This window comes from Echiichthys vipera, assembly GCF_963691815.1.
Source record: "Echiichthys vipera genome assembly, chromosome: 23".
In the NCBI taxonomy this organism is placed as follows: Eukaryota; Metazoa; Chordata; class Actinopteri; order Perciformes; family Trachinidae; genus Echiichthys; species Echiichthys vipera.
Window position 1 is genome coordinate 14,564,815 of NC_139848.1, and position 12,140 is coordinate 14,576,954.

General features: G+C 41.2%; 1 protein-coding gene across 1 annotated transcript; it reads right to left on the bottom strand.

Moving 5' to 3' along the window:
- Positions 1-679: 679 nt before the first annotated feature.
- On the bottom strand, positions 680-6,910 carry LOC310964569 (uncharacterized protein). The gene is made up of 4 exons (XM_083937747.1): positions 6,824-6,910; positions 6,690-6,743; positions 5,591-5,713; positions 680-982 (listed from the first exon to the last, which is right to left on the bottom strand). The coding sequence occupies exons 2-4, from the start codon at positions 6,733-6,735 to the stop codon at positions 882-884; spliced, it is 270 nt and encodes an 89-aa protein (XP_083793873.1). The 5' UTR covers positions 6,736-6,743; positions 6,824-6,910; the 3' UTR covers positions 680-881.
- Positions 6,911-12,140: the final 5,230 nt, after the last annotated feature.

The following is a 12,140-nucleotide window of genomic DNA, read 5'->3' on the forward strand; positions in this document are numbered from 1 at the left end:
ACACACACACGCACACACGTACAAACACACACACACACAGACACACCCACCCACACACACACACACACACACACACACACACACACACACACACACACACACACACACACACACACACACACACACACACACACACACACACACACACACATACAGAGCTCTGGTGCCCTCCAGTGTCATTAAGCTGAACTGATCCTTACACATTATTTTACCTTGTTTTATTCACTGTGGATTTTTAGTCATTTTGCTTCCTTTTGTGGTGGTTTGGCATCTATTTTTAGTCATTTTGCATCTTTTTGTGGTGCTTTTGCATTTATTTTAGGTCATTTTGCATCTTTCTGTGATGGTTTTGCATCTTTTTGTGGTGGTTTTGCATCTATTTATGATCATTTTTTTATTCGTTGTCATTTTACACCTATTTTCAGTAGTCATCAGTTTGTCATCATTTTTTTCTCTTCTTGGTCATTTTTGTATTTTTTTGTGTATCCTTGAGGTCATTTATGATCTTTGAGAAAACTTTTTGGGGTTTTCAACAACATTTAGAGTCAGGGGCCCAGACTTTATGAAACCATGGTTTCAGTGGTCGGGGCAAAAATGTGGAATTGTTCACAGAATGGTTCAAAGGGCTGTATAAATATTTTTCAGTGGAAATCAAAAAGAAAGAATCTTGAGTTCATGATTAATTAATAATTATTTATTTATATATAACTTGTCCCTCATGTCACTGTGCAGCTGTTGACCATAAACTAAGTGAAAATGAAATGATTACAGCTCTACTTCCTCTTTAAAACTCAGGTGAAAGAAATCAGACTTTTATTTGTATGACAGCTGCGTCCTGGTGACGTGAAACAGCAGACACAGTTGGATCACACGGTCCGGGCTCAGTTGCAGAGGTCGGTGCTGCAGCAAGTGGCGAACACGCCGGGCGTCGTGATGTAGCCCTGACACACCCCCATGTTCATGCACTGACGGAACGAAGACCCTGGAGGATCAAAACAAACGGGAGGACATGAAACTCTGCATGTGGACGTGGACAACATGGATAAAAGTCCACTGTGTCACCTAAATGTTTAGTTATTTCTATCATTTTAATCACACAGTAGATACTCGTTACTTTACTAGATATCTACAGGTTATTTTAGAGGAAAGAAGAAATGACTCAAAATTTCCTGCAGGTGTCAGGAGCCAAAACCTGTGCTAAAGTGCCCTCTAGGAGCCAAAACGTGTGATAAAGTGCCCTCGAGGAGCCAAAACTTGTGCTAAAGTGCCCTTGAGGAGCCAAAAACGCGTGCTAAAGTGCCGTCTAGGAGCCAAAACCTGTGCTAAAGGGCCCTCCAGGAGCCAAAAATGTGTGCTAAAGTGCTCTCTAGGAGCCAAAAATGTGTGCTAAAGTGCCCTCGAGGAGCCAAAGCGTGTGCTAAAGTGCCCTCAAGGAGCAAAAGCATGTGTCAAAGTGTCCTCTAGGAGCCCAAATGTGTGCTAAAGTGCTCTCTAGGAGCCAAAAATGTCTGCTAAAGTGCCCTCAAGGAGCCAAAGCATGTGCTAAAGTGTCCTCTAGGAGCCAAAATGTGTGCTAAAGTGCGCTCTAGGAGCCAAAAATGTCTGCTAGAGTGCCCTCGAGGAGCCAAAGCATGTGCTAAAGTGCCCTCTATGAGCCAAAACGTGTGCTAAAGAGCTCTCTAGGAGCCAAAACATGAGCTTAAGTGCCCTCTATGAGCCAAAACCTGTGCTAAAGGGCCCTCTAGGAGCCAAAAATGTGTGCTAAAGTGCTCTCTAGGAGCCAAAAATGTGTGCTAAAGTGCCCTCTAGGAGCCAAAAATGTGTGCTAAAGTGCCCTCGAGGAGCCAAAGCGTGTGCTACAGTGCCCTCAAGGAGCCAAAGCATGTGTTAAAGTGTCCTCTAGGAGCCAAAATGTGTGCTAAAGTGCTCTCTAGGAGCCAAAAATGTCTGCTAAAGTGCCCTCAAGGAGCCAAAGCATGTGCTAAAGTGTCCTCTAGGAGCCAAAATGTGTGCTAAAGTGCGCTCTAGGAGCCAAAAATGTCACCTAAAGTGCCCTCGAGGAGCCAAAGCATGTGCTAAAGTGCCCTCTAGGAGCCAAAACATGTGCTAAAGTGCTCTCTAGGAGCCAAAACGTGTGTTAAAGTGCCCTCTAGGAGCCAAAACTTGTGTTAAAGTGGCCTCTAGGAGCCAAAACGCTGGGAATCTTTTTAGTAGCAAAGTTTCTTGGTAAAGCCTGGGAAAGAAGAGGGAATGTTTTGCTCAAAGATGGAGCTGTATAGTTATCTGTATTTTGACTGTAACACATTTTGTGATGGTGTCTTATAAACCCATGAGGGTTGGGCACTTTGCGTGCAGGACACAAATAAATAAATAAAAATGAAATGAAATGAAAAATTTTAAAAAGGGGACATTGGGCCTCATTTATCAAACGAACGTACGGCAGAAAAACGTGCGTACGACCATTTCCTGGCAAACGTCGGCATTTATCAATTTGGAAGTGAGCGTGAGCTACGCTCAAATCTCACGTCTGGTCTGAGATCGTGTACGCACATTTGAGCCTGTGGATTTGCGGTGCAGCAAAATCTGGCTGAAAATAATGAACAAACCTCAGCTGTCATTAAGCATAAGCAGTCACATATTAAGAACAGATCAAAACGGATTCTTAAAACGAATAAAAAAATATATAAAAATTGTGGTTGGAGCAATTGATTGTACTCATGTGCGTCTGAAGGCACCATCCATGAATGATTACGCATTCATCAATAGCAAAAACTACCACTCGATAAATGTACAGGTTATTTGTGATGCCAAGCTGTCGCTTTTTAAACGTCATGGCCAGGTGACACACGATTCTTTTAGATTTAATAAAAACCTCGGCTCCAGCCCCCCGCGACCCCGACAGGGACACGGTTGAAGATGAATGAATGAAAAGGAAAGCGCACTGCATAGCCAAAGTCATCTCCTCGGTTGTTGGCTACCCTCGATAAATTGCATTAAATCAAACAAGGTATCAGATGATTAACATCTTGGTATGGTTCTTCTAGGTGAAAAAGGTTATCCCCTAACAGAATACCTAATAACCCCGCTGGCAAACCCCGCTACAGAGCAGGAGCGCAGGTTCAGCAGTGTGCACACACGCACAGGCGCACACGGGTCACAGTGGAGCGCTGCTTCGGGTTGACTTCCTCCGCTATTCTTTTCCATACAGTGTTTTTATGGGCCCCTTTAATCCACTCTTAAGACTGACAAAAAGCACATCTTTATTTTGCTCCATCTCGGATGTCAGGATGGCGATCTATGTGTCGGAAAAGTTTATTTACTAACCGTCGTTTCGTCTCTCCGTGTTTGACCTCAGTGGGCGAGGCCTCCGAACCAGGAATATTTAAGGGCGTAACATGTTAATGACGATCGAATTCAGCCGCCGCATTTATCATGGCCCGCTCATTCGTACGCTGAGATTGGTCAGATACGAATGTTTCATAAATCACACGTGGGTCCTTTCCTACGACCAATTCTGTGCTCAGATCTGCGCCCGTTTTCACGCAAGATTGATAAATGAGGCCCACTGTCTTGCATGAAAATTGCAGCTGATTGTGAGACAGTTGCAGTGAAGGTATCGGATGTTGCTGAAGGAGGTTCACATGTGCGTTCACCCTGCCATGGAGCTGTACAAGAGGCCCAACTCCTGCTGCAGAAAACATCCCCAAACCATGACATCAAAGTTCAATTTATTTGTGTCTGATGTTCAGTGTAGGACTGGGGAATAAATTAACCACAAGTGTGCAAAGAAGTCAGTTAAGTTTGGAGGAGGAAGTGTCAGAGTCCAGATCTAATCACATAATCACTCCGTAAGAGGCGGGTAATCAGTAGGGCTGGACCCCAATATTCAAATATTCGTTGGTCGGGAAGCTGTTCGTTTTTCACTTTGGGTATTTAGATATTCTTTTTTTTACTAAAGAAAATAAATGATGTAACACCAGCAGACAGTTGTTTTTCTGGTGATTAAATGAAGAGAGGAACAGACCAGAGACTGGAGCCAGGCTTCGGCTCACTTCTTCCCAATATTCCAATATTCTCATTTCATAAGGACGGAAAATTAAAAAATAGTATTCGGGACAGCCCTAGTAATCGGACTATAAGATACCACAACATCATAAAAATAAATATTCACTCTACGGCTCTAAGGCTGAAAAAACGTTCCTGTCAGGATCCAGGTCCTGTCAGCCCCTCCTCTCTCCCTCTTGTGTGAGTTTGTCTCCCCCTGTCTGTTTTTCCCTGCATGTGTTTCCTCTGTGTGTTGTTTTGTCCAGGAACAGGAAGGCGTGGTTCTACCCCAGCTGCATCGAGTTACGCTGATCACCTCCAGGGGTATAAGAAGCTGGAGGTGACACACATTCAGCGCCGAAACCGTTGTTCTCATTTACCTGGTAACTTCTCGTCGGTTGGCTCCCGTATCTCGTTCATACCTGTTTTTTCGCTCCGTGTTAATTGTTTGTTATTAATTGTTTCTTTGTTTCCCTCCATAGTTTCGTGCGATCTTGTTTCCCTGTCCAGATCCCTAACCGTCCGTCGTTTCTCCGTTCCTGTTACCCTCAACCGCCTCGTCCGTATTGCTCTTGTCCCCTGTATTTATCCCCGTTTGTTGTCCTTATTAAATATTTGTTTATTCCTTGATCCTGTGTCCGTGTCTGCATTTGGGTCCAGTGCCTTCGTGTTATTTCCCCGCACCGTTCATGACAGTTCCTACGCTATGGCCAGAGGGAAAGTTATGCTAGCTGCTAGGCTAATTTAGCCATTGACAAACTGAAACACTGCAGAGCTGTGCTGTGGGTGGTGGTTTTGCATCTATTTCTAGTAATTTTGCATCATTTTTTGGTGGTTTTGTGTCCATTTTGCATCATTTTTTGGTGGTTTTGCATCTGTTTTTAGTCATTTTACATCGTTTTGTGGTGGTTTTGCATCAATTTTTACTAATTTTGTGTCCGTGTCTGCATTTGGGTCCAGTCCCTTCGTGTTATTTCCCCGCACCGTTCATGACAGTTCCTACGCTATGGCCAGAGGGAAAGTTATGCTAGCTGCTAGGCTAATTTAGCCATCGACAAACTGAAACACTGCAGAGCTGTGCCGTTGGTGGTGGTTTTGCATCTATTTCTAGTCATTTTGCATCATTTTGTGGTGGTTTTGTGTCCATTTTGCATCATTTTGTGGTGGTTTTACATCTGTTTTTAGTCATTTTACATCGTTTTGTGGTGGTTTTGCATCAATTTTTACTAATTTTGTGTCCGTGTCTGCATTTGGGTCCAGTCCCTTCGTGTTATTTCCCTGCACCGTTCATGACAGTTCCTATGCTATGGCCAGAGGGAAAGTTATGCTAGCTGCTAGGCTAATTTAGCCATTGACACACTGAAACACTGCAGAGCTGTGGCGTCCGTCTGCACCAAGAACGGGAATATGTCTGGCCGAGTGAGGTATACCTGAGTGTGTAGAGGTCAGGGTTGTTTTTGGGCAGTTTAGTCAGGTAAACACAATGAACCAGGCTGCTCAGTTGCTAAATGCTAAATGTTTTTCTGGCCCCCGTAGCAGCACTTACTCAGCGGGCCTGTGAGTATGACGGCAGCACAGGCGTTTGCTGACCCTGAACAGGTCTGGGTGCTGGTCGGAGTGCAGAGGTCACTCTCCTTTGAGAAGCAGTAGTTACACTTCAGTGCTTCGCCTGGGAACAACAGCAAAAACACACATTATAAAAAAGAAAAAAGCAAGGTAAAACTTCACAAAGGCCTTAGTAACATGTCAAATTGTTGCTAGGAAACATCTGTACTGCACTGTTGAATCAAGTGAGATCTAATATATAAACAGTAGTCAGTGCAATATAAGATGTAACTTCCAAATATGACAGCAACGATATTTTAATTTTTTGATATACATGTGACTCCAGTGAATGTCAATGTTTTGAGCACTCTCTAATTAAAACCATAAATGTGATTTTTAGTTTTTTTGAGGGGGGGGGGTCTATTTTATCTCTGTTAATTAATCTAGACTATTTACTACATTGTATATATATATATATATATATATATATATATATATATAGTGGTGCGTAGAGTAAACTCAAATCAAGGGAAAGCATCATTCAGTCATTATGCAACAAACAGCTGGAATAAACTTCCAGAAGATTTGAGACTTTCACCCACTCTGACCACTTTTCAAACTAGACTGAAAACTTTTATGTTCACCTCAGCTTTCTGCTAAATCTTCGCACTTTTAACGTCCGCACTGTTTTTATTATTGTCTGTGTTTTTATTCTCTTTGTCTTTGTGTAATGCATTTGAATTCATGACATGTTGTGCTGTGAAGCACTTTGAGTCTCCCTTGTGTATGAAAAGTGCGATACAAATAAAGTTGCCTTGCCTAAAATCGTTCTTTTGTTGGCTAAAATCATTCTTTTTTATATACATTTGAATCTAGTAAATGTCAATGTCATTATTCTCTGTTAATTAATGTTACTAGACTATTTACTACATTGTGTATATATATATAAAGCTCTAGGTATGCCTTCATCTTGTTGATGAATGGATTAATTAGCTGCTCCAGTTCACCTTTGAGATTAATAAAATAATCTTATCTCTCTCACACACACACACACACACACACACACATATGCATATATAAATAAATAAAAACATACGTACCTTGGCAAAGAGTCAGCAGGAGAATGATGAACGCTGCAGCCTTCATTTTTTACCCTAAAATTCACATAATACGTTAATATATAACTGTAATATAACAAATGACATTAAGGTGACAAAGAATGCGTCCGACCCACCTGCAGAGTTTCCCTGTGTTCAGTCTGAAATGTGTCTGTGTTCTCCAGACTTCTCCTCTGCTGCCTTTACTCAGCACTCGTCCCTTCTAATGCATGGCGTTGTGCAATAAACCACGAGAACCTGAAAGTCCCGTCTGATTACAACACAACAGACTTTCTAGCTGTGTTGCAAGAAAGGAACCTACACTTTGTTGCTGCAGGGGCGGGCAAAGGTCCAATCCCATCCAACTTTATCTCTAGAGCAACACACAGTTGAAAGTGCTGTGGAGAAAAAGTAAAAACAGAAAATAGAAGTGTCAACATCAGAGAGACATAGAGACGAGACAGATAAATATTTTTTTTAAAAACACCCGTACAGTGCAATAAGAGAGGTGAATAACAATAAAACTCAATCAACGAGGTGCAAAGAGGGGTAGTAAAATTGTTCTTTTGTTGGCTACAATTTTTCTTTTGTTGGCTACAATTTTTCTTTTGTCGGCTAAAATCGTTTTGTTCACTAAAATCGCTCTTCTTTGGCTAAAATCATAGTTTTTTGGCCTAACTCGTTGGTGTGTTGGTTAAAATCTATATAGAGACGAGACAGATTTTAAAAAAAAACAGAGGTTGCGGTGGTTCCGTGAGGAACTCGGAGTAGAGCCGCTGCTCCTTTCCGTTGAAAAGAGCCAGTTGAGGTGGTTCGGGCATCTAGTAAGGATGAACCCAGGGCGCCTCCCTAGGGAGGTGTTCCAGGCACGTCCAGCTGGGAGGAGGCCTCGGGGAAGACCCAGGACCAGGTGGAGAGATTATATCTCCACGCTGGCCTGGGAACGCCTCGGGATCCCCCAGTTAGAGCTGGTTAATGTGGCCCGGGAAAGGGAAGTTTGGGGTCCCCTGCTAAAGCTGCTGCCCCCGCGACCCGATCCCTGAATAAGCGGTTGAAGATGAGATGAGATGAGACCAGTACAGTGCACAGTTTAGGAGCTGCCACTCCAAAACCTGATCACCTCTGAGCTTCAGCCTGACCTGAGGCCCCGCAAAGGTATGTGGGGCTGAAGGAGGTCCGAGAGGTAGGGTGGAGCGAGCCCTGAGAGACATTTAAGGGTAAAAAGAAGGATTTTAAAAGTGATGCAGTCAGAGTGGTCTCGTGCAGTTTTCGTGCATATATTAATGAGAAGTATTACGTAGTTATTCACAGCGTTTACTGCATGTTTTGAAAGCATGTGGCGTAGTATAAGACAGTGAGCCACTGTGGAAACACAGTACTTTATTATAGGGGAGCGGGGTTTGATTCCCGTCTGTACTAAACAAATCTACAGCCTTTTTTCTAATCCTAACCTGACCTAAAGCCCAAGTGTTTTTCATGCCTTATCCTTTTGTCGGCTAAAATTGTTCTTTTGTTGGCTAAAATCCTTGTTTTGTTGGCTAAATTTGTTAATTGTTGGCTAAAATTGTTCTCTTTTGGCTACAATTGTTGATTTGTTGGCTAAAAATCACTCTTCTTTGGCTAAATTTGTTCCTTTGTTGGCTAAAATTGTTCTGTTGTTGGCTAAAATCATTCTTTTGTTGGCTAAATTTGTTCTTTTGTTGGCTAAAATTGTTCTGTTGTTTGCTAAATTCATTCTTTTGTTGGCTAAATTTGTTCTTTTGTTAGCTTAAATCGTTGTTTTGTTGGCTAAAATTGTTCTTTTGTGGCTAAATTTGTTCTTTTGTTGGCTAAAATCGTTCTTTTGTTGGCTACAATTGTTCTTTTGTTGGCTAAAATTGTTGTTTTGTTGGCTAAAATTGTTCTGTTGTTGTCTAAAATCATTCTTTTGTTGGCTAAAATTGTTGTTTTGTTGGCTAAAATCGTTGTTTTGTTGGCTAAAATTGTTGTTTTGAGGCTAAATTTGTTCTTTTGTTGGCTAAAATCATTCTTTTGTTGGCTAAAATTGTTCTTTTGTTGGCTAAAATTGTTGTTTTGTTGGCTAAAATTGTTCTGTTGTTTGCTACAATTGTTCTTTTGTTGGCTAAAATTGTTGTTTTGTTGGCTAAAATCGTTGTTTTGTTGGCTAAAATTGTTGTTTTGTGGCTAAATTTGTTCTTTTGTTGGCTAAAATCGTTCTTTTGTTGGCTAACATTGTTCTTTTGTTGGCTAAAATCATTGTTTTGTTGGCTAAAATCGTTGTTTTGTTGGCTAAAATTGTTGTTTTGTTGGCTAAAATTGTTGTTTTGTTGACTAAAATCGTTCTTTTGTTGGCTAAAATTGTTCTTTTGTTGGCTAAAATTGTTGTTTTGTTGGCTAAAATTGTTCTGTTGTTGGCTAAAATTGTTCTTTTGTTGGCTAACAAGCCAACAATTAACGAATTTAGCCAACAAAACAAGGATTTTAGCCAACAAAAGAACAATTTTAGCCGACAAAAGGATAAGGCATGAAAAACACTTGGGCTTTAGGTCAGGTTAGGATTAGAAAAAAGGCTGTAGATTTGTTTAGTACAGACGGGAATCGAACCCCGCTCCGCTATAATAAAGTACTGTGTTTCCACAGTGGCTCGCTGTCTTATACTACGCCACATGCTTTCAAAACATGCAGTAAACGCTGTGAATAACTACGTAATACTTCTCATTAATATATGCACGAAAACTGCACGAGACCACTCTGACTGCATCACTTTTAAAATCCTTCTTTTTACCCTTAAATGTCTCTCAGGGCTCGCTCCACCCTACCTCTCGGACCTCCTTCAGCCCCACATACCTTTGCGGGGCCTCAGGTCAGGCTGAAGCTCAGAGGTGATCAGGTTTTGGAGTGGCAGCTCCTAAACTGTGCACTGTACTGGTCTCATCTCATCTCATCTTCAACCGCTTATTCAGGGATCGGGTCGCGGGGGCAGCAGCTTAAGCAGGGGACCCCAAACTTCCCTTTCCCGAGCCACATTAACCAGCTCTAACTGGGGGATCCCGAGGCGTTCCCAGGCCAGCGTGGAGATATAATCTCTCCACCTAGTCCTGGGTCTTTCCCGAGGCCTCCTCCCAGCTGGACGTGCCTGGAACACCTCCCTAGGGAGGCGCCCAGGGGGCATCCTTGCTAGATGCCCGAACCACCTCAACTGGCTCCTTTCAACGCAAAGGAGCAGCGGCTCTACTCCGAGTTCCTCACGAAAAGACCGCGACCCCGGTGTTTTTTTAAATCTGTCTCGTCTCTATATAGATTTTAACCAACACAACAATGAGTTAGGCCAAAAATCAATGATTTCAGCCTAAGAAGAGCGATTTTAGCGAAAAAAACAACGATTTTAGCCAACAAAAGAAAAATTGTAGCCAACAAAAGAACAATTTTACTACCGCTCTTTGCACCTCTTTGCTTTGTTGTTTTGTTGGCTAAAATTGTTCTGTTGTTGGCTAAAATTGTTCTTTTGTTGGCTAAATTTGTTCTTTTGTTGACTAAAATCGTTCTTTTGTTGGCTAAAATTGTTCTTTTGTTGGCTAAAATTGTTCTTTTGTTTGCTAAATTCATTCTTTTGTTGGCTAAAATCGTTGTTTTGTTGGCTAAAATTGTTCTTTTGTGGCTAAATTTGTTCTTTTGTTGGCTAAAATTGTTCTTTTGTGGCTAAAATCGTTCTTTTGTTGGCTAAAATCGTTCTTTTGTTGGCTAAAATCGTTCTTTTGTGGGCTAAAATCGTTGTTTTGTTGGCTAAAATTGTTCTTTTGTTGGCTAAAATTGTTCTTTTGTTGGCTAAAATTGTTGTTTTGTTGGCTAAAATTGTTGTTTTGTTGGCTAAAATTGTTGTTTTGTTGGCTAAAATAGTTCTGTTGTTGGCTAAATTCATTCTTTTGTTGGCTAAACTTGTTGATTTGTTGGCTAAAATCGTTGTTTTGTTGGCTAAATTCATTCTTTTGTTGGCTAAAATCAATGTTTCGTAGTTGATTGTGCGTTGTTGCACTTCCGGTTTGATGTTTTTTTACAGCCATTTTCCAGTTACAGGTTTTTGTTTAATCCTAACCAAGTGTTTTTCATGCCTAACCCTAACCGTCACCTTTTTACTGGATAAAATCAGTCACATAATGTTTTCTTCTGTGTGTCATTGCACTTCAGGTTTGGGGTCTTTTGACTTCCAGTCGGTCCTGCGGTCCTTCAGCGTGTTTTTTCGTACAAATTTCTTTGCACCACTTTTCATGTAATTCAATACGGACCTGTTCATGAGAACTCGTTGATGCATTAGGAGGGAGGGGACACTGGGAGGGAGGCTAAAATGGGGGAAATGTTCTCACGCTTGTGTGTGCCTGTTAAAAGACAGGCAGCAGCATTTTGCACCAACTGCAGGCGATAAAGGGAAGCCTGGCTAACCCCAGCACAAAGTGTGTCGCAGTATCAAGACGAGTGAAATAAAAGCGTGTATAAGAACTTCAAAATCCTTGGTTGATCAAACTGGCCTAACTTTGGCCCGCTGCCTCAAGTAGAAGAAGCCGGTTTTGACAACATGGCGGATCTGTTTGTCCAGTTTAAAATCAGGTAAGATGTGTGTAAAAAGACCATCATTAGATCCATAAAGGAATATTTGTTTCATTACATTAAGTGTCCACTGAGTCTCCTGTTGGCGAATTATTCAGGATGACAGAGATGAGCAGTTGAGAGCTGCTGTAACACCTGGCCTTGGGATCATTAGTCAATTTACTGATGAATGTCACGTACAAGTCACTCACCAGTATCAAGTGTAATGTACTTGTCTCTGAACGTAACATTTGTGACGAAATTAAGTAAATGTTACTTTACTCTGTTTAACTAAGTTATATTTATCTAAAGGAATTAAATAAAGTCTACAACATGTTTACATAGAAAGGAAATTGCTGTTCAAACGTAGATTTTAGAAATTTTATTTAGTTTTTACATGTTTAATTACTTGGTTGTGTGGATTTATATTAAACTAAACACAATCTACCACACATTTTCTTTAAACACACTGTTAGAAACTTTTTCATCACGCTTATCATCATTGTATGATTTTATTATCACAAAGAGAGAATGAATGGTCTTTCCAATCTCATCTAGTGTCGTTACAGCACATCAGAAATCTGTCGCAGTGGGACATTTTTAATTATTACATATAATAATTATTCTGATAGCTGAGATCAAGACCGACACAGTGATATATCATATTTGGTGTTTATGATGTGTTATTGTTGAGAAAAATGCAGTTTTATTGATAAAATATATCCCGCAATGCATCATGGGAGTTTCCGGTGATGCTTTTTCTGCAGAAACTCGGTAACAGAAGGTCGTAGAGAGATGAAAGTTGATTTCTGGATGTTTTCATGTACGGCCTTTCCAATGGTTCTACCCCTGAGTATCTCCGAACTGCCGTTC